General features: G+C 34.8%; 1 protein-coding gene across 1 annotated transcript in view; it reads left to right on the top strand.

Annotated features, from left to right (window-relative positions):
* LOC149792014 (unconventional myosin-Ic-like) overlaps positions 1-12,319 on the top strand; it is a 94,171-nt gene extending 81,852 nt beyond the window's left edge. Inside the window, exons 20-24 of the mRNA XM_089970507.1 lie at positions 90-247; positions 1,770-1,895; positions 5,974-6,103; positions 8,053-8,230; positions 8,841-12,319. Coding sequence (XP_089826633.1) covers positions 90-247; positions 1,770-1,895; positions 5,974-6,103; positions 8,053-8,230; positions 8,841-9,081 — 833 coding nt within the window. The 3' untranslated portion in view covers positions 9,082-12,319. The remainder of the gene's footprint in view (positions 1-89; positions 248-1,769; positions 1,896-5,973; positions 6,104-8,052; positions 8,231-8,840) is intronic.
* The last annotated feature ends 10,754 nt before the right edge of the window (positions 12,320-23,073 follow it).

Raw genomic sequence — 23,073 nt, 5'->3', positions numbered from 1 at the left:
AAAATGTGAGACTCATATCAAATGATACAGTTTTCAAAAAGAACCAAACATACCTTTATTTTTTAACACACCTTGCTTTGTTTATATAGATCAGCAGCCTACGCTAATTCCTAAGAATTGGTCGAAGGGAGAGCTAATTGGTTCCGGAGGATTTGGGACAGTTTACAAAGTTATTGATGTTGAGACAAACGAGGAAGAGTATGCTGTCAAGCAAATCGCCTTTTGTAAAAGCAGCGAAACTAGAAAGGTACAAATACTTGATTGGTATGTAGCAATACCAACCAATCTAGGCAAGTTGTTGTTGTTGTTCTAGGGTTTAACGCCATTTTTTCAGCACAAGATAGGCTATACATGGCGGCCAGTATAACTGGTGGAGGAAGAACCCTGGAAAACCCAGGGAAGAGCCATTGACCCACGAGAAGCTACTGGCAGGCTTTCCCACGTACCAACGTTAGCCGAGCCTTGGACTCGAACCCACGCAGACAGAGGTGAGATGGCAGTGATCCGTAACGGATAGCGCTTTAGACCACTCGGCCACTCGGGGCCCCCAATCTAGGCAAGTAACTGTGACAAAGTTAATATCAGTCCAGTATGGACGAAATAATGTGGAAACATAATTGTTACAGCTTACATAACCAGAAATGTTTGATTGTAAGGTGACCTTGGGATGGTTCCCCGACCCATTGGTCTACCTATTACGGGGTTAATAAAAAATACAATAAAAACAAAAATAAAAAAATAAAATTTACAGCTTATGTAATCCACATGAAGCTAATTTGAAAGCAAACCCATGATTATAGTATAATAAATATTGAAATAATTTACATGAATATTCAGAGAAAATGATTTGGTTGGTCTCCAGCAGCCAATACATCGAATGGTTGATTTAATAATTTAACCAAATATGTGTAACTGTTAGATTTTATTTAGTACCCACAATAAAGAAATATTCTTAAATATATAAGATACACATAAATTTTAGAGTAGGCTTTCTAAATTGTATTGGGTTGTATCTCCTCTCTGGACAATACGGTGATATTATGAAATGAAATCTGTTGATGGAGATTACACTTTATTACGATGATTCTCCTATACATTCTTCAAAACACTGATTTTTGGTTGTACTTTTTCTTCTTCTTCTTATTATTATTGTTATTATTGTGTGTGTTTGTGTTTAATTTGGATTTTAACGTAGTTTTAAAACTTTTTCACTCATATCACTACCATTTCTGCAGTGTGGCAGTTTATAGTGATGTCTAGCACTGGGGCATCGTGCCGCATGCATGTAGCATCATGTCCCACCCAGTCACATTATCCTGACACCAGGTCGACCAGTCCTAACGGTAACCTCTTAATACTGAGCGCCTAGTGATGCAGGTGTTTGTAAGTCTTTGGTATAACTCGGCCGGGGTTTGAACCCACGACCTCCCGCTTCCGAGGCGGACGTTCTAACCACCAGGCCATCGGAGTGGTCATAGTAGTAGTAGTATCAGAGTGTTAGTAAGTCTTTGGTATAACTCGGCTGGGTTTCGAATCCGCGAACGTCCGCCTAAGAGGCGGACGCTACCGGCTAAGAGGCGGACGCTAGAACCACTCGGCTGTCGAAGCGGTCTTATTATTATTATTATTATTATTATTATTATCCTCGTTTCTCCATCTTTGCAATATTAGCAGAAGCATCATCGCTGTAGATTATGTTGCAAATCAGCCTGAGTTAAAGGCTTATTTTTCCATGCAGCTAAAATTAAAATTTTTCAAATGTACTTTAGGTCATGGATTCCTTGAAGAAAGACGTCACAATGCTTAGAAGCTTGGAGCATGTGAGGATTGCGAAGTATTATGGATCTGCTGAAGAAAATGACGTGTTTTACATTTTTATTGAATACGCACAGAACGTAAGTGTATGACATAATATTTGATTTTGAACGAACATTCCGAATAATCCGTGCGATGATTGTTTCTAAGTCAAGACACACACACACACACACACACACACACACACACACACACACACACACACACACACACAGAGACACACACACACACATAAACACACGAGCAAACAAGTAAGTAAACCAGACTACAAACAAAATAAGACAGGAAAGCATGCTGAGAGTAGCCGGCGAGGAATTTCCATTGCCGTATGCGTATACGTGATTACGCTAAGTGTGCCTCCCCTCTTAAAGTAACAAATTATTATTATGTCTTCCTCAAAGGTTGATGAGCAACTGCGTACCAAATGCAATTCATGCAGTAATGCCAATAACATATGTACCGTTTCAGTCTGTGGAAACCTTCAGGTTTGATCAGCGTCGGCGTGCTATATGCGCAAAACGTACGTTTAACACTAGTACTGCGCATGTTACATTTAATGAGCCAATTTGTTGTATTACCAATTCATTACTTGCTGCCTAACGTTTGTTTTTTTAATAATGATTTGGATACTAATAATTACAAACCGTGCGATGCGACCTATTTCTTTCAGATAAATAATCAAAAGTGCCAACATATACATAGAGATCGATCAATTTTTAAAATGAGGATCAATCCAGCGGCTTTAGGAAAATCACTATACCTGGACTGTAATTATTTAGAAACGAAGTCGCATAATTACTTAGAAACGGAGTCGCATAATTACTTAGAAACGGAGTCGCATAATTACTTAGAAACGGAGTCCCATAATTAGCCGTGTACGGTATTACCAGCGTTAACATGGTAAGCGTGAAAGATAGTAACTTTAACGCCATTTGTAAAAAAAAAAAAAAAAAAAAAAAAAAAAAAAAAACACGACAATAAAATATTGCAAGGCAAGACTTGGCTCAAAGGTTAAGGCTTTTAGTTTAGTTATATTAATGCAAAGCAACAGCAAAGAAGAAAGAGTGAATGAGGAGTCTCAAAGTATAGTGCTATAATAATATTAAAACAATAACCAGTTTCTTTCAATGTCGACGGGCATTTGTTTCTCTATTTATTGTAAGCTTCATTCGCTTTGTCTTTTACGGTTTTCAAGGAACAAAAAAGTTGCTTTCTGATGTATATTATGACTAAATTACAAGGTAATAAACGTGTTGGACCATTATTATACAGCTTGCATCGATAAATATCTGTCCTTTGGGGGACGGGGGAGGCAGAAATCGATGTCCAATAGGAGAAAGACGTGTGTTTAGTTAACTCTTGTACGGTACCCTGTAAGGAAACATTTCCATGAAAGATGGGCTCTAGAAAAAAAGCTTATACAAATTTTAAGATGCTTTTCAGCTCACATCTTTTGTAAATGCAAAGTGGTTAAATGGTTCCTGAATGGTACTGATCCATATAGTTAGTGAGAAGCAAGGATACATATCACGTGAATCATCTTTTCAAATAAATGTCTAAAGGATTTCGTTTATTTAATAAATAGAAATGTTATCGTTGGCGCTATTGTTGATTCATTCTTTCTGAGGAAACTCTTTTGGTGTTTGTTTATTTCCATTGCGGTCATTAACTGTATGAGAAAAAAAAGTATTAACGTATCCTAATAAGTATGCTGAGAAACTAACTGGTAATCAATACATTTTGTCTTGCTTGATTTTGCGATTAAACACAAGTGCTCAATCTTTAGTTGTTGCTGTTGTTGTTGTAGGGTTTAACGCCATTTTTCAGCACACGATAGGCTATACATGGCGGCCAGTATTAATGGTGGAGGAAGAACCCGGGAAATCGCCGGAAAGAACCACCGACCCTCGAGAAGCTACTGGCAAGCTTTCTCACATACTCACATTGGCTGAATCCGAGACTCGAACCCACGCAGGCAGAGGTGAGATAGCAGTGATCCGTAACGGAGAGCGCTTTAGGCCACTCGGCTACTCGGGGCCCACAATCTTTAGTATTAAAGAGAAAAGATAAATCGTATAACCATTTGAATGAGAACCAGTACAACATTAATGGCCTTTTAAATGCTCGTCAAAAACCAGAAATAACACCTGACTTTAACCATAATACATGAACTTTATTTTGTTGACGTTCAATCAATATTATAATGATGAACTATGACAATGTCATGACTACGTGGGTTCTGCTCCATAGTTTCGTACTTTATATACAAGGTTTGAATTTGAATGAAAACAGATTTGCTATATTCTATTCATTTGATATCGGATATCCTGTATATACTAAAATTATCTTAGTTTTGGCTGCAATACTTTCCATTTCTGATAGTTTTGTGTATGATCGATGGGTGTTATTTCTTATAATAAGTATACAGTTTGGACTTACTTCAAGTATGCACCTCTGAAAAGACTGCCTGCTACTCTTGGCAATTTTTCCAGTCTGCACTTTATATGTAAATTGAAAACAAAGATAAAAGCAGGGACTCTTTGCTAGATTTTCTTTTCGAAACATATATTATATTATGTATTTACTTCTCTCCCAGAAGTTGGTATTGTCTACTCTTCTAAAAATAATTTCACTATTTTAACAACTGCTAAAGCTAATATTGTTTGTATTCACGGTATAATGTAACGTTGTGCAATAATTATAATATTTATGCGAATTTGGAAAGTTTGTTAGAGACAAATATTTCCAGGAAATCAAATTCAAAATCATGATATCCATAAGTATGAAAACGGCGCTTTACAACTAAAATATCCTGCAAAACATTAAACATCATGATTCTATAAAATAAAAATAAAAACATTTGTATGGTAAACTCCCAAAACTCCAAATTCAGCAAGAGAATTAAATTAATTACATCTCTTGCAAACCTTCTGATCACTGTTAAAAGTAATACCACACAAGTTTATAAGCGCTTCAACTATTCTTACAGAGATGCCATACTATATGCGTTTATTTGCTGTCAAAGCTCTGTACGACAATTACAAATATTTTGGAGACTTATTATAAATAATTTTGACATTCGTCCTATTGTGTTTCGTTATAATATATCAGATGACGAATTTATTCAATGTCTCATGGAATTTCGCAAAGGTGTAGGCCTAAACGAGCCCGAAATACTAACAAACATTATAATGTCTGCTTCACTGTTCTCGTCTTCTGTAATACAAAGATTCGTTCTTAATAACAAGATCGATTTTAACATGAAGGTTTGATATACATGCTGTCCTAGAGGGCATATTCTTGTACGCTATTTTTGACATAACATTAACATATTGTACACAATTACTGATGATATGTACAGTAATTATGTATTATGCTTTGTAGGAGTACTCCGTTCTTTACAACACATAGTATGCTCTAGTATGAGAACGAGACTCCTTGAAGGGAAAATTCTCCTCTACATGGCTTATCTTATATTCATCAATGTTAATCATATGTCACTAATGCCATTTATTTTAATTTTTCCTACACCTGCTCCCATTATCTCTGAGAGAAGTAAATACAGATTGATGATGATTAGGACAGAGTTATGTCAGCTATCTGTCCATTATGCTTGTTGCAACATCAACTTATGCTTTTCCGGTTTTGGTATGTAAAGGCTGTGGAGCGGAACCATAATTATTTTCTTTTTAACATGCGTCTGTAGCGAGTGTTGCGACTTACTAAAATAAAATCATGTGATGCAAAAAAGGTAATACAAGCTGAATGGAACTGTGTATCCATCCATGTGATGTGCTTGTCTGCTTCGAATATATATATATATATATATATATATATATATATATATATATATATATATATATATATATATATATATATATATATATAATGGTTATAATATGATGTTGCTATTAATTTCTATTAATTTTAAATAGGCTTCAGATTTGTCAGTATTCATGAAGTCACGAAGTTTAAGAATTGCGTTACACAATATTCATGAGGTTACGAAGTTTGAAAACTAGTCTTACTGTAATCATGAACAGCCTTAGCTTTAATGTATCTATTCATGCACATTATCATGGGTTTGTAACTTCAAGACATCACGAATCCTGTAAATTACTAAGCTTACTCTTTAAATGCCGTGTTTCATTTTTCCAGCACTCCCTCGAAGATTTTGTAAAAGTCAAAGGCCCTTTGGAAGTCATTCAGGCATTGAGATTTACTAGACAGATACTTGATGGGTTGGCTTTCCTTCATGCGTCTGAGATTGTTCATAGGGACCTGAAAGGTAATTTGTACTATTCACTCGCTAGCAATTATTTTGGAAGGAAATACTTTCAATTTTCATTATGCGGAAACGCTACTGAGATTTTATAAATATTTTGGGACAAATCAATTGGCTTGCCACCTTTAGTCTACTGTAAGGATTCTGGAACTGAACTTTAATAACAGTACTATTATCTGCATCGCACTGACAAAAATATAAATTGCAACGTATTGTACTTGAATAAAGTAACAAATGCTTTCTATATGCATTTTCTGTTAGTCATTGAATTAGCACGTTGTTCAAACATGTCTCATATATCACCTTTTATTATTTTAAATTTAATTTTTTATGAATTATGAAACCATTGGTAACTTTGTATAATATTTGAATAAAGGGACGTAATTCACCATTAATTCTGAAATGGAACGTATCTAAAAGAAAATATATATTTGTTTCACCGTGTGGGTACAAACAGACATATCTATCAGTGCTATGTCTCAGATTATTTCTAATCATCATTAATTAAAACAAATCATAATAATTATTATATTTATTTAAAGGGAATATATATATATATATATATATATATATATATATATATATATATATATATATATATATATATATATATATATATATATATATATATATTCCTTCATATTTGTTCTATACATTGTGTTAGTCATTATTGATTGCTTAGACACTTACCTATGTAAAAATAGCATTGCGAACAAACAAAAGATTAATTACGTCAACACGTCCTTAGTGGCCATAGTTTGAAATATTATATTACGGTAGAACAAATGGATCAGTAATTTATATTATCAAAACGAACAAAGTAATTTTACTCACCGGTAAAAGATTGGATATTACCTTTGAGTCCGCATATCTCAATTGTTATTCCATCTGCACGCTATACATTTTTCCTGTTAGTATGCTATCTGCATGCATTGAATTATTCCGTTATTATGTTATCTTTATGAAATGAATGATCCCTGTTATTATGCTATCTACATAATATGAATTATCCATGTTAGTATGCTATCTATATGAAATGAATTATCCATGTTAGTATGCTATCTGCATGAAATGAATTATCCCTGTTAGTATGCTATCTGCATGATATGAATTATCCCTGTTAGTATGCTATCTGCATGAAATGAATTATCCCTGTTAGTATGCTATCTGCATGATATGAATTCTCCCTGTTAGTATGCTATCTGTATGATATGAATTCTACCTGTTAGTATGCTATCTGCATGAAATGAATTATCCCTGTTAGCATGCTATCTGCATGATATGAATTCTCCCTGTTAGTATGCTATCTGCATGATATGAATTCTCCCTGTTATTATGCTATCTGCATAATATGAATTATCCATGTTAGTATGCTATCTGCATGGTATGAATTATCCCTGTTAGTATGCTATCTGCATGATATGAATTATCCCTGTTAGTATGCTATCTGCATGATATAAATTATCCCTGTTATTATGCTATCTGCATGGTATGAATTATAACTGTAGTTTTGCTATCTGCATGATATGAATTATCCCTGTTAGTATGCTATCTGCATGATATGAATTATCCCTGTTAGTATGATATCTGCATGATATGAATTATCCCTGTTAGTATGATATCTGCAAGGTATAAAGTATCCCTGTTAGTATGCTATCTGCATGATATAAATTATCCCTGTTAGTATGCTATCTGCATGATATGAATTATCCCTGTTAGTATGCTATCTGCATGATATGAATTATCCCTGTTAGTATGATATCTGCAAGGTATAAAGTATCCCTGTTAGTATGCTATCTGCATGCTACTAATTAGCCATGATAGATTGCAAGCTTGTATTTTAACTCGGAGTCTATTGATCCCAATACATCTTTAGTATACCATCCGAATAAAAAAAAATGCGCTTACATTTATTTCATGACAATTACCTTGTTCTTTGTTTTTTCTGTAAGCCTCCAACGTTCTTCTAGACGGTGAGATGAACACCAAGCTGTGTGATATTGTTCTTTCAACTACACTTGAGTCTCATACGTTCGCCAACAGAGGTTGCACAACTAGCGTGGGATCATCCTATTGGGCATCGCCTGAAGTAGTAAAAGGAGATAAATATAACGTGAAGACTGATATCTGGTATTTATCCATTATCTTTCTACAGATGCCACTATTTTTATGTTGACTGGTTTTCAGGCTTTCCGGCTTTTTATTGCTGAATGTCTCACCAGGTAATTAATGCTTAGCTAAATAAATATACACTTCGTCCAGATCTGCTGTTTTTTAATTTGAAGAAAGACAACTTTTGAAAACAGTTGACAGGACAGTAATTTTCCATCAGAATGGAAGATAGAAAGGGCAACTGATCTGCGTTCTAATCTCTGCTATTGACTCCGTATTTCAGTCTTGAAATATGTTATGTAATGGTAATTTGTACTGCTTATCATCGATGAGAATGGACTGTTGTCGTGAAAAGATCTAAACATTTCGAACCTTTCGTATATAGAAGATTTAAAATGATTTACAATTGTTTCTTTCTCTTCTTATATTGTGCGTGTAGTGCACTGTATATTAGTTAACAGAAAGCTGCATTTATGTACAAATCTCTTAGCTACGTTTGTTTGACTTTTTTAAAAAGTGCAAATTCTTCAGTTGGGAAAGCTAAAGAGTCCTTATAAGTTATACAAGTTTCGTCATTTATACTGTACAAACTAATTACCCAAATTTCAAAATTGTTTGTCCTATTTAGGAGCCTTGGATGCACCATCATAGAGCTGCTAACGGCACAAAGACCATGGTATCCATACCCACCGTACACCGCTCTTCTACGAATCGGATGTGATTTATCTCCCTTGGATGCAGCACAAGAACAGTTTACTCTCTCCGATGACATGACGAATTTCTTAGATCCCATGTTTCAAATCGACAAGAAGAAAAGACCTTCCGCGCAAGAGCTGATGTCCCATTCTCTGTACTCCGAAGCTGGATAGTCTGATTTACTTAAGGGGCGAAATCTATGGCAAGATGATGAAATATTGTCTTTCACAACTACCCCATATCCCACACCTGCCTGGGTTCCTGGGCAATGTAATCGAATTTGCCTGGCCCCTTTCCCCTATATTATTATGTTCTCTTCAGATTGTACCCACTAGCTGTTGTACTGGTTGCTTTTTGCTTCTTTAGTTAAGCGTTAATAACTAATACATTAGGTTACGGTATTGTTGAACCCCCAAGCTCTTCCTATCACAAGTTTTTGTATGAAATGAGAAGTTCACACTTATTCCGAATTGAGTGAATCAGTATTACAACGAACCCTTCATAGTTATAGCATGCCGAGTTACACAATGGCGGTGTTCTGAAAACAATAAATTTTCAAGGTCCGATTTTATTCCATAGGCAGGAAAGACAACGTACATATATAACATTAGATTAGAAAAAATGATATTATATAGCATTACATAATTAATTTGAAAGGAAAAGGAAATAGTAGCAGCCCCTCTCCCTACACACAATAAACTTAAAATCCTTGGATAAAGTCATAAGCTGGTCATATACTTGTGATGATATAACTGTGAAAGCTCTGAATGTTTTTGTATTATTAGTTGATGGAACAATGGGGACTTTTACAATTAAATGGACAAGTTAGAAAACATGTTGCTATTATAAAAACGAACACATTATGTAATATGTTTCCTGCAGCAACGTAAATCCTATAATTTTGACAGTTTGTATAAAATATTTAAAAGAGAAGATTTCCGAATCAAATTTTCATTTTGATAACGAGAGAGGATATAATATACTACTCTATATTGTCCGTAACTTGAATAGAGGTTATTCTTACTAAGTCAAAATACAAGCTCAAGCATTTTGCAGTCAAATTATGTTGTCATCATTTGAAATGGGAATATTGAAAATGCATAGATATACATATCTGTGAAAATGGAGTAATTGTTCAACATGTTCCCAGCTTAATACATATATCTCAGGCTAGCCCAACCATGAAAACCCCAGTTGACAGATTATACTTGGTGTGACAAGTCACCTAATACAGCATTGTGAAAATCCCAATGCTTCGGATCTGATGAGTGTGTGAATTTTGACAAAGCATCTGAATGAAAAGGGGATTGTCAGGCCGATACATTTGATTCATTTTATAACTAAATGGGGATTGTCAGGCCGATACATTCTCATTCATTTTATAATTAAAAGGGTCGCATTAAGCAGAGCAACATTGACGCATATTGCTATGGCCTGGATTTACACATTTTCATACATTTAATATAGCCTGTTAGTCCTGTGTAGAACATTACTATGGCCTGGGATTTACACATTTTCATAAGTCCTGTGTAGAGCATTACTATGGCCTGGGATTTACACATTTTCATACATTTAACATAGCCTGCTAGTCCTGTGTAGAACATTACTATGGCCTGGGATTTACACATTTTCATACATTTAACATAGCCTGTTAGTCCTGTGTAGAGCATTACTATGGCCTGGGATTTACACATTTTCATACATTTAACATAGCCTGCTAGTCCTGTGTAGAGCATTAATATGGCCTGGGATTTACAAATTTTCATACATTTAACATAGCCTGTTAGTCCTGTGTAGAGCATTACTATGGCCTGGGATTTACACATTTTCATACATTTAACATAGCCTGTTAGTCCTGTGTAGAGCATTAATATGGCCTGGGATTTACACATTTTCATACATTTAACATAGCCTGTTAGTCCTCTGTAGAATCTCATTAAAGTCATTATAAAGATGAATAAGTTCCAAGTCAAAATGTCAACATTATTATCGGATAAACAAGGTTATGCTTCTATTCAAAGGGATGAGAGTACTCCCTGACTATAAACATGCATGATGAGAGTACTCCCTGACTATGAACGTGCATGATGACAGTACTCCCTGACCATAAAAGTGCATGATCATTGAGTAAAAACGCGTCTTATCTAGAGCTCATTTCCATTTAAATGGCCGAGATGTTCAATAATGCTATAAGAATTTAATTGAATACTTCAGAGTGCCAGGGAACAGTGTTCAGTTCAATCTATCGATTGGTAAATTGTACCTTGCTGTATTTCCCGTGTTAATTATTTTACAAGTGATATACCATGAAGTAGCAAATATTTTTGCTCACTAAAATATTCGCCTCTTGACTTCAAGTGTTTAAATTTTCAGCCACACTATAAAACTAATTTTAATTATTGGGCTTATGTCGTGAATTACATTAGCATATGTGTACAACTGCATTTGTATCTATTCTAAAACTTACATTAATATGAATTCATTTAGCATTTGTGTTTGTGTACATCTGTATATCTATGCTAAAACTTACACGGATCTGAATTGTATTTGTGTTTGTGTAGATGTGCATTTGCATCTATGCTGAAACTTACATGAATAAAATTAAATTAGCATATGTGTATATATACATTGGTATCTATGCTAAATCTTACAAGGATATGAAATATATTATCATTTGTGTACATGTACTTTGACATCTTTTCTTAAACGTACATGGCAAATTATGTGATCGCTATTTTCATTAAATAATGTTGGAAATTCCATGCATTAACCTTGTGAGAATACATCTTCAGAAGCAAGAGATTGTACCCGTATACAATATTATTATGTGTCAAGTACTAGATTGCTGGGAACTAAAATTAATGGATTGTTCAAAGCATATTCCTTTGTTACAAAGATATATAATACTGGGAACTATAATTATTGGGGGTGTTCAAAGCACATTCTTTTTCAACAAAGCTTTATTTTGCTGGGAACAAGAATTAATGGGCAGTTCAAAGCATTTATGTAATTGGTACAATGGTAGATATCTTTTTGAATCTTCTAATTCTGCTTGATCATTTATGTAGTTTTACTGCTTAAAAGCCTGGAATAAGGTTGTTTTATCGATGAGCTCAATAACTCCCGTGCACACGCATACATACATACATACATACATACATACATACATACGTACGTACGTACGTACGTACATACATACATACATACTCGAAGCGGGAATTGAAAATTTTATCCAAGATTTTTTAAAAACTTTTAATGTTAATGGCGATATGAATCATCATTCATGTTTGTTTTGCTTTGTTATTTTGAAGATTATTTGGTGTCGGTCATCAAGTGTTTATATGATTGTTATTCTTTTTTTCAGTTTCATGTCACACAGGTTTATTAAATTCTATTTATACAGACTTCCAAGAGGACTCGTTTCTTGCTTTTATTTAAATAGTAGTAAATAGAAAATAGCTTGTGCAGATGTATAATATGGCCTTCTTTCTCCCCCTCCATAAACAAACATTCTATAGGTCTTGTTACATGTGCTTCACAATGCTCTCTGGTATTTCAGCGAAAGTAGTTTGTACTGAACATCTGTGGCCGACCCAACCCAAATATTAGTACATTAACCTCATCATTATACTCATTATGTTTATAGAGGTTTGTGGATCGTAACACATCACGCTAATACTCAAAATCACTCCTCTGACAGAGGTTTGTGGGTCGCAGGATATCAAGTTCATAGTCAAACTCACTCCTCTGACACAGGTTTGTGGGTCGTAGGATATCAAGTTCATAGTAAAACTCACTCTTTGACACAGGTTTGTGGGTCGTAGGATATCAAGTTCATAGTAAAACTCACTCCTAAAGCTGATGATTGAAATGATACTGGGGAAAAAAAAGATAATAGAAAGAGCATATTTTCGTATAAGATTTTGCCTAGTCTAGTCTCTGTACAATTTCAGAGTAAACTCGAAACACCCTGGTAAAAGTGTCGACAATTATTTACAAGCCATTAAGGCCTTATTTATCTTCGGATGTGCAAGTCATGCTTTCATAAAAAATATATAAGTTGAGAGCGATTCGTCAGATTTGATAATATTGAGTACGTGCAAAATACTGACATACTGGAAACAAAAAGTATCTAGGCTTACGTGCATACGATAAAAAGTTAGCTCCTTACCTTTTAATGGATCTGTGCCAGCTTCAGTGAATTTAGACAGAGTGGTATTTCCTAATAGGTAGCATTATTAAGAGAAGCGATTTACAAAGGATGCGTTAAATTAAGAATGAAACGAAAACAAGAAAAGCTAAGTGTGCAGTGCTACGAAAGGCCAAAACTACCTCGGTATTAATTTATAAACATTTTCTACGTATACAATATATGTCATTACGCTAGAAAATGAAGAACTGGCTTCAATGGGTAAGCAATCGATTTATGGAAGCATGTCGCCATATTCTGTTTAGGTGTTTTTTGTTTTCTACTCCGATGTGCACGTAAGAAATCCAGTACAAAACAGAATAGCTAAACTGACAACATGAGAGCATTTTAGTGGGGAGTAATTGTATCAAACAAGAACGTCTATCCTATTTAGAGGTTCCTTTTCTGATTATCCACATGACAATTATCATACATCTTGTTTATTGAATGCGCCTCATTGTTTGTCATAGATCAGCATTAATCTTCTCATATTTTATCAGAACAGGCTTACACTTGATGGGTTTACATTATTATATTAGCTACTGCTTCTATTCTGTTGTGACAGATCCGCTCTCGGGGTGCTTGAACTACCCCATCAAGTATAGACTGGTAGCAAATATAAATTCAAAGTTGATATTTTTGCCGACCTGGTAGTCTAATGTACATAAAAAGGTCTGAGTTATAAAACTGCTGATGACCAGCAATAGTAAAATCAAGCTTCTTAATCTTTTTAGCAAGTATATATTTGGCATTATATCTTCCTGTTGCTGCCTTGATATGATCCTGCCGATTAGCAATAACAATTTCAGTCAAATTGTCAAGAACTATACGTTCTTCTGGTTCTTTTTGTTCAGGAAGAAGATACGTGTTATCATCAAATTATGTTTGTTTTATTTCTTCCAAGCTTGCGGTATGTTCAGAAATCTCATCAAGATTAAAGTGAAGACCATCAATTAGTTTCAGTAATGACATTATAAAATTAGATAAATTTAGTAATAAACAGACAGCATTAAAATATAACGCCAGAGTTGACCTCCTAAGTTTAGAGCTATTTGAAGAAGCTGTTAGACAATGTTTCAGCAGTCCGCTAGCGGACAAAGTTACTCCTCGGATAGTGTTAATCTTGTCATTTCTTAAAGAGTAACACATATATTGCTGTTAACAACTGATAAAATAAAAGCATTGGAATTGCAGAACAAAATTATTTTTCAGGAATATGAATGAAGCTGATGTTTTCGAATTATTGTATAAAAAGCACAGAATAAATTCAGATTATAAGAACGGATATAATTTAAGTATAGCAAGAATGAACGAGGTTTCAAACGTTGAACTGCATTTAAAGTGGATTTTGTTTTGACATCTGCAGAACGATCAGCAACTACATTTGTGAAAAGAAATTTGATAATTCGCTGGCATCTCATGATCGGTTGATATAGCATTGCCAGCTTACTCGAAAGACCATTGATAGACCATTGCCATCTTACTGAAAGAACATTGATAAACCGTTGGCATGTTACAGGAAAGACCATTGATAGACCATTGCCATCTGACTTGAAAGTACCAAGCACATGACAGCCGCAATCTACATTATAAAGAGCCTGATTTGTTTCTGATTGTTTTTCATAATTTGAGAGGATACGCTTTTGATGATTACGATGTTGTTGCTCATGATAAACTCTACAACAAAAAAAAGATTAAGTGCATTCCAAATAGTCCTGAAAGTTATATGTCGGTGTCGCTTGGCACGTTGAGGTTTATGGACAGTTTACAGTTAATGGCGTCGTCATTTGATGAGCTAGCAAAGTGATGCAGGAAATTTGACAATTGGATAGAGGAATTCGGTGAGCAAAGAAATTTATTAACAAAGAAAGGAGTTTTCCTTAATAGCACCATGACTACTGGAACAGGTTTGATGGACCAGGTTAAATCCGAAAAATATTCGTTAAACTCAACACTTAACCAGGAATATATTAAGGATAACGAGAACGAGTACGCTATCAAAATCTTTCGCAGGTTTGGTTGTCAGAACCTTGAATATTATCATGATTTATACTTGATAATAGACGTGCTATTACTGGCTTTCGTTTTCGACAATTTCAGAGATGTTAATTATAATAACTATGGACTAGATCCAGTTTGGTATTACTCAGAACATTGATTGTCGTGGGACGCCTGCTAAAAAACAGAGGAATAAAAATTGAACTACTGACTGACCCTGACATGTTTTGCTTTATAGATAAAGGCGTACGAGATGGAATAAGTGTTATATGAAAGAAATATGCAAAGGCCAACCAGTATGACCCTTATATTACTTCTAGTTTTATTACTTATCACGATACTAATAATTTATATGGTTAAGCGATGACGGAGCCTGTGCCATATGACGGCTTCTAGTGGACTGGTAAACAGCAGTTTTACAAGGAAACAAACAAAAAGGTATCAGATGATATTGGATATTTCGTTGAATTTGATTTTGACTATCCTTCAGAACTTCATAGCCACCATGCTGATTATCCCTTCTGTTCAGGATCAATGTTGATTGACGAGTATCTATTATCTCCAGAACTATTCGAGTTCACACAAAAGTATAAAATATGAATATGGTTTGTCAATAAACTAATTCTGAATTTATTTAACAACGAGAGGTACGTACTAAATACATTATATATGTCAAATATATGTTGATAACTATAAGGATACTTATGGGCATAGAAAACATTTTGATCTTTCAGATTATCTTGACAAAAGCGGACTTCATTGCGATGACAACAAGAACGTGGTAATAACATTTAAATATGAAACTAAGTTTGATCCGATTGCAGAGTATACAGGACTAAGAAGTAAAATGTATTGTCTGAAATTAGCAGATGAAAAGTTAATAAACGAGGAAAAGGAATAAAAAATGTTGTTAATAAGGTGATAAGATTTGTTAATTATAAAGCTGCGTTAGGAGGATCTGTCAGCCACGTTGAGCCGATGGCGATCCGATCAAATTGTAATACGATTGAAACAAATGTCGTTATAAAATCTGGATTACGTGATTTTGATGATAAACGATATTGTACAGATGGTGTTAATATATTAGTTCATGGGCAATACAAGAATGCAGACAAAATTATTATGAGATAGATTTAAAACGAATGCCATTCACTACAAATAACGATCAATCTGTATCAGCTTTAATAAAAAGTAGTTCGCTTCGTCTGGTTTAACAACTGGTGTATGGATTTGGTCAGGTTTTCTAAGATCTTATGTGAGCTCCTTATTAAAATTAAAAAGCGGTTTTAGTTTAGTCTCACATCCTTTCTTTCTTGGGTCATCCACATAGAAGAAACTTTAATTTGTTTCAGATGTATTTGTGTAAAATATGTAATCTTTCCATAACAGTTGTCAGAAATCCCTGTTGAATAAATACCAATATGTATCACCGCATCTTTCACTGATGGTAAGGATTTTGCCCATATTTCTGTAACAGTAAAACCACCAATAGGTTTCTGTTTGCTGTAATAGCTCATGCTTATAACAAAATGGGTTAATTCTAGTATACAATTATTGTGACAATAGAAATAAAACAAACGGGTAACTATTACAGTAGTAAATGTAATTGGGCGGAGAGTGCACAAAACGCCCTATTTTCGGTTGATGAGATGGTGGTGTAATTTTGCCGGAAATGACGTAATTAGTTATATTGGGATGAAAAGTGGTTACATTTCAATTAAAACAAGTGATTTTGTTCTCTCGTTCCCTCTTATACTAACTACTATATATGAACGTTGAGTGTAAGGATTAAGGAAAGTGATGAAGAGCTGAATGCAGAAGAACAACTAGAACTCCAAATTCTCTTACAAGTGCATGAGGAAGCAGACAACATGGAAATAAGACACTTGTATGATGATAAAGCAGGTACACTCCAACGTATTGAAAACCATCGTATAATTTGGGACGCAAGAAATCACAAAAAAGGAGATGTTCCTGTCACACTAGAGCGAAACTGAGGAAGGATACAAGCTCTCTTAAAACATTGGGCAAAAAATACACCAGTTGTCCTGTCTCACTTGCCGCCTTCTAATGCGAAAACCTGATGATGGTTGATGGTCTAATTCGAGAAAGAACATTTGTATACATGGCAGAATTCCGAGATTGGTGTGTAGCAGGCATGATCAATCCGAGGGGTCATCGAACACATACAAGAAGGAAATGGATATTACCTGATCTGCTGAAACCAGTGGTGGAGAAGATGCTGGAGCATACTAATTCCTAAATGGTGGAGAACCAGTTATTTACGAGGTTTTGCTTTTGGCTATTGAAAACCTCTTTTGATAATTTCTATATCGTAAACCTGATTTGATCCTTTACTCACCGCCATCAAAATAAAATTTCTTATTGCAATTCTGTGCGATACAGAAAAAAATATGAGTCATTCAGACTCAACTAATTGGAATTATTTTCCGAAATTAGAAGTACACATTGTACATTAATTCAAATTAAAATATATGAATCAATTAACGAAATATGCTTGAACATGGATTTGACTAACTGCATATGTGGATTACACAGTATTGGTATTTGAAATTGTCCATTAGAATAACTGGACTAAATTTGACTCGATTACGACTTAAGATTTCAATCACTCAGTTGGCGCCTGTCGCCTCTTACCGAGTCCCTCTCCTCCTCTTCCTTGCTCTTACTATAACATAACGAAATGCGGAATTATTTCCAGGTGCTTGACTGTAAGCACGATGAGCTTGACTGTAAGCACGGAACTGGGGTGGCGCTATGAATAGGTGGTTATCCCCAAAAAGCGTCTTGCAATAGACACAACCTAAGACGATAGGTATGTGTGTTTCGATTTTCGTCCATCGTACGTCCAATTGAGCATCGATGCTCCGGAATCGGACATATTAATCAGCACAGTCACCTAGTGTGTATAAATTGCGCTGCGGGATGAGGCTCTATTTCGTCCATCGCGACTAAATAATTAATTAGACCGCATAAACTCGTCGCGCATGACTTTGTTGGCGAAAGCGACGCTAATCCAAGCTAGGTTCAGTTCAATCGTGCTATTCATCATTGATTTATCAAAGATGGCTACAAACCAAGTGGACAAAGATGGAAAAAGTACAATAGGTAACAGATAACATGAACATAATTGAATAATTATTAGAAAATGTGCAGGTAAGCTTCTACAGCCCCGGGAGAGTGAAAACTGAGCTGAATGATTTTAGAAAAGTAAAAGCGATTGCATAAGATGTATTGAAGGAGGTAAAAGAGGACAAGGAAGAATAGATGAAGATCGATGAGGAGAAGAAAGAGGAAGAAAATGACAGGAAGAAAAATTAGGAAGATGACTAGAATGAGAAGGATGGGAAAAACAGAAGAAATATGTACTGGAAAAGATGAGGAGTTGTTGGAGACAATGAAGAAAAGAGATAACGTTACAGGGTCACTCCATTGCCTCGAAAAGATTTTTATTCTCTTTGTCAAATTTTGTTTTTTATTTCTATTTTATAGGTGTTTGTTTGCACATGTCTTTGGCTGTCTATGTCTCCATTGTGTTTGTCCCTACACAACAATTGACATTTATAGGTCCTATCCATTTTTATTTGACAAAATACAGTCCCATTCCTTTTTCATTTGACCTTATAGGTTTCCATTCCATTTTAACCCTGCAGTACAAACCCCCATTTTTAACCTACGGTACAACCCAGTAATTTAGCATAAAGGTCTACGAGACCCTACGGTATCCAGTACAACTACGTATGCAATAAATTATCTTCAAAATGTATACTTGGTGCAAGTTTGGTGGCCATTATTTAAAAGGTCTTCAAGCATGGACCGGAGCGGGTGATACGCTTTAAGGAATAATTAATTATATACGAACAGCGCTCACATATACCCTGTCTGGTTGTGTGACAGACTTTGCATACGGTATGAAACGTGTCTGGTTGTGCGACAGACTTTGCACACTGTATAAACTTTGAATGCAATTAAATGCATCTTCAGCGTTGTATTGCTTTAATATTACCGAGGAAATGGGAGCCAAGAACCTTTCCCAGGACGGATTAGGGTATTCGATCCACTTTTGCTTTAACGAGGATCGAACCGGCTACTTATGTATTAATTGTCAGACGCTGTATCATTTGATTTATCTGATCTTGTTGCAGAATATATCCCTACTGTACGCGTATTTGTGACGATCTTCCACGAAATTATAATGTTTACAATTCCTTTGAAGTCCTGACTTTATAGCATCGTTACGTTATATGTTTATTATATTATTGAAATACTTCCCTCCATTTAATTCAACACATGTAACTAGATAATATATGTGCCTTGATTCATCACTGCGCGTCTAGCGGTTGTGTTCTGCTATTCTAGCGTCATACAGTATTTTCCATTGTGTGATCTGACGTCTCATGTTCAGATTATATTTACATATCTTTGTACAAAACAAAAAATCCGGTTATTGTCCAAACTAAAAGTGATTTTACATGTTACTCCACAGTAAACATTGTAAAATATTTGGGCCAACTCCGGTTTGAAACCTGCAAGTGCTATTCTTGTTTGAAAATCCAAGTCACTGCCTCCAAAGAGGAAAAAGTGGGTCTATTCACATTGTTAATTAATGAATTGAAGTCGAAAAGACCTAAAATAATGTTTACCGTCCATGCTTGTCATTGTATATATATATATATATATATATATATATATATATATATATATATATATATATATATATATATATATATATATATATATATCCGTACCTGTCACTACATATATATATATATATATATATATATATATATATATATATATATATATATATATATATATATATATATATATATATATATATATATATATATATAATTAAACTTAAATGGGGTTCATCAATAATACTTATGTTAATAGGGTGGGAATGTGGGCAATATTGGCGCAGTTGGTTTGTAACGTGCTTATTATCTGCCTGCCACAGTGGATAAAGCAATTAATTTTTTATGACAGGGTTTTCTGTTGTTATTTTGATATGCATTCATGGTATCAAAATACTATTCCATCCAACTCTAATACATGTATTATATAGAAAAATACAAATACAAAAGAATATCTAAGGTAAACAATGTTGACTGCATATTTCATTTCTTTTTGACTATGTTTCAACGGCAAACTCTGGAAAACCAAATTCATATCTCCATAAAGAAATATATATTTTCTATTGAAATCTTTTGCGATCAGAAAGGTAATACTGATTCGACATAAATTTACATATTCTTTTAGGTATTGTTGTTGAAAAGTGTACTTGAAACTCCTATTTACCTTACAAGTCTGTCTTAGGTTACTTCACATAACGACCGCTCCAGTGGCCTAGTGGTTAGAGCGTCCGCCTCGGATGCGGTAGGGCGTTGGTTCGATCCCCGGCCGAGTCATATCAAAGACTTACAAAAATGTTACTAACAGCTGTCTCGCTTGGCACTCAGCATTAAGAGGTTAGTGTTAGGACTGATCGGCCTTGTGTCCAGGATAATGTGACTGGGTGGGACATCATGCTAGATGTCGCGGCATGATGCCACAGTGCTAGACATCACTATAAACTGCCACATTGCAGATATCATAGCGATATGACTGAAAAATTGTTAAAGCAACATTAAAAATCCAAATCACACACACACACACACACACACACACTTGGTGTAAGAAGGAGCACATATATGGACTGGTTTCGGAATTACTTTTTCCGAAAAGAAATGGAGTATACAGCCTCTGAGATATGTAAATGATCTGTTTGGGCATGCCGTCATCATTTTAGGATAACTCTTGCATAATTGTACCTAGAGTAAAAATCTGACCGGTACATCATCAAGAACAGTTTGAAAGCTTCCAATAATCATGCACTTTAATAAAACCTCCAATTAAACAAATAAAACAACCTTTGCATATGTCGGAACAAAATTCCATGTACGGTGAAATGTATTTATATTGCAAGATATCATCCACGAGAAGCAAAGGCTATTTTGTTCCTCTCCGTGGTAATAAAGACAACATGAGTATTATTTCCGTGCATTGCTACTTTTATTAGACAAATAGGCAAAGATAGAATGTGCATGTACATGTACGTGAAATCGATTTCAGATACATGTATCCAAGTTTGAAATTGATTTTCCAGAAACACATATCTGCAAAACATGAACAGTTTAAAAACAGGACCTGAAATCGTGTTACCTTTATCAATTCGTTACATAAAACAATAGTTTGCATAACACTTTTATAACCAATCTTATACATGAATCCTATATATTTCTAGTGGGCAAAATTAAAACACACATCTATGTAGCTATTATTATGACATCGTCCTCTGTATCAAGGAATTATAATACACATGGAATTGTGAGAAACGTATGGATGCTACTTCGTCATTGGCTGTTGTGCTGTAATTATGTTGCATGTGTTCTCTTACAAGTGCACTTTTACAATACAAATGTGGCTATGCACTTTTATTAAGCAATTTCATTTTCAAATGAGTGTTTCACCTGACATTATGACAGGTACTCCCACTAGCTTGAGCATACTTTGATGTGTATTAAACTCGTGTATCAACGATTAAGCGTCTGACATTACCAGCTGAGCTATCGCCACGCAAGTTTTAAATACAGATTAAAGCCGATATTAGTTTAAAATACCGAGATACAAAATATTTCGAACTTGGGTCAGAAATTAGGGCTTGTCTCAACCAGAACAATCAAACAAAAATCCTCATCACGTGATATTTGCTTAATTTCCAAATGCATGTATTTGTTATACGAACAACGTTAATGGTTTACTAGTTTTAGCCATGATGGTTATATATAATTACAGGCCAGTAGCATTACGATTAACTTTAGAGCAATTCATACCATGATTTTTGCCGTCACCTTTTATTATTTTTCTATTCAGAGGTTTTTGTGAAGGTGCTTGAACTAATATTTTTTAAGGACTGTTTAATCACAAAGCTGATTATTTATAACTTACCAACTTATGTATGATGTTTCATATTATACATAATGATCCACATCAAACTTATATATTATTCCCATCTTGTGACCATTTTATATGGTCATTATGAAAAGAAGATTAGTTTGTGTTCAAGGATGTCATTTTACGTTTCATATTTATCTGCATTTTCGATGTCTGCAGATGCGCTTGTCTTGGAACAGTTTGAGTGATTTCGTGGAAAATATTTTATTATAGTAATAAAATAAAATCTAATCTCTGTCTGTTTTTCTCTTTTTACTCGTTTGCTGGGTGAGTTCAATAAGCCTGGGATTCTTGAATCTCTTTCACCAATGTATTACTGTGGCATTAAAGAGGATGTATTGCCTTCGACAGAAGTGTTAAGTGAATTTATGTGCATGTCACAAAACCAAAGAGGGGCCCCGAGTGGCCGAGTGATCTAAAGCGCTCACCGTTACGGACCACTGTCATCTCACCTCTGTCTGCGTGGGTTCGAGTCTCGGGTTCGGCCAATGTGGATATGTGAGAAGACTTGCCGGTAGCTTCTCGTGGGCCTGTGATTCTTTCCGGGGTTTTCTCGGTTTCTTCCTTCACCAGAAATACTGGCCGCCATGTATAGCCTATCTTGTGCTGAAAAATGGCGTTAAACCCTACAACAACAACAACAACAACAAAACCAAAGAGTTATTTCCCTGTCTGGATCAATGTATATCATCTGCTTTTATTACAACGCGTTTGGGACTTTCTTGGTCAATGAACAAGCTTTAAAAACATGATGCTGCTAGTTTCAAACATGTATCCTCTAGTGCATTATTAATTCTGATTAAATACATTATCTAAGTTATGCGCAACGATCAGCAAAATCGATTTTCTTTAAATACATACAGTAAAGTCTCAAAAAAAAACGTTTGCTTTCAAACACTTGTTCGTAGATATTGAGTTACTGTATATCATGTGTAGATTGATGCCATATTATCTACATACT

This window comes from Sinohyriopsis cumingii, chromosome 9, assembly GCF_028554795.1.
Source record: "Sinohyriopsis cumingii isolate HCF-2022 chromosome 9, ASM2855479v2, whole genome shotgun sequence".
NCBI lineage: Eukaryota > Metazoa > Mollusca > Bivalvia > Unionida > Unionidae > Sinohyriopsis > Sinohyriopsis cumingii.
This window is presented reverse-complemented; position numbering and strand designations above follow the sequence as displayed.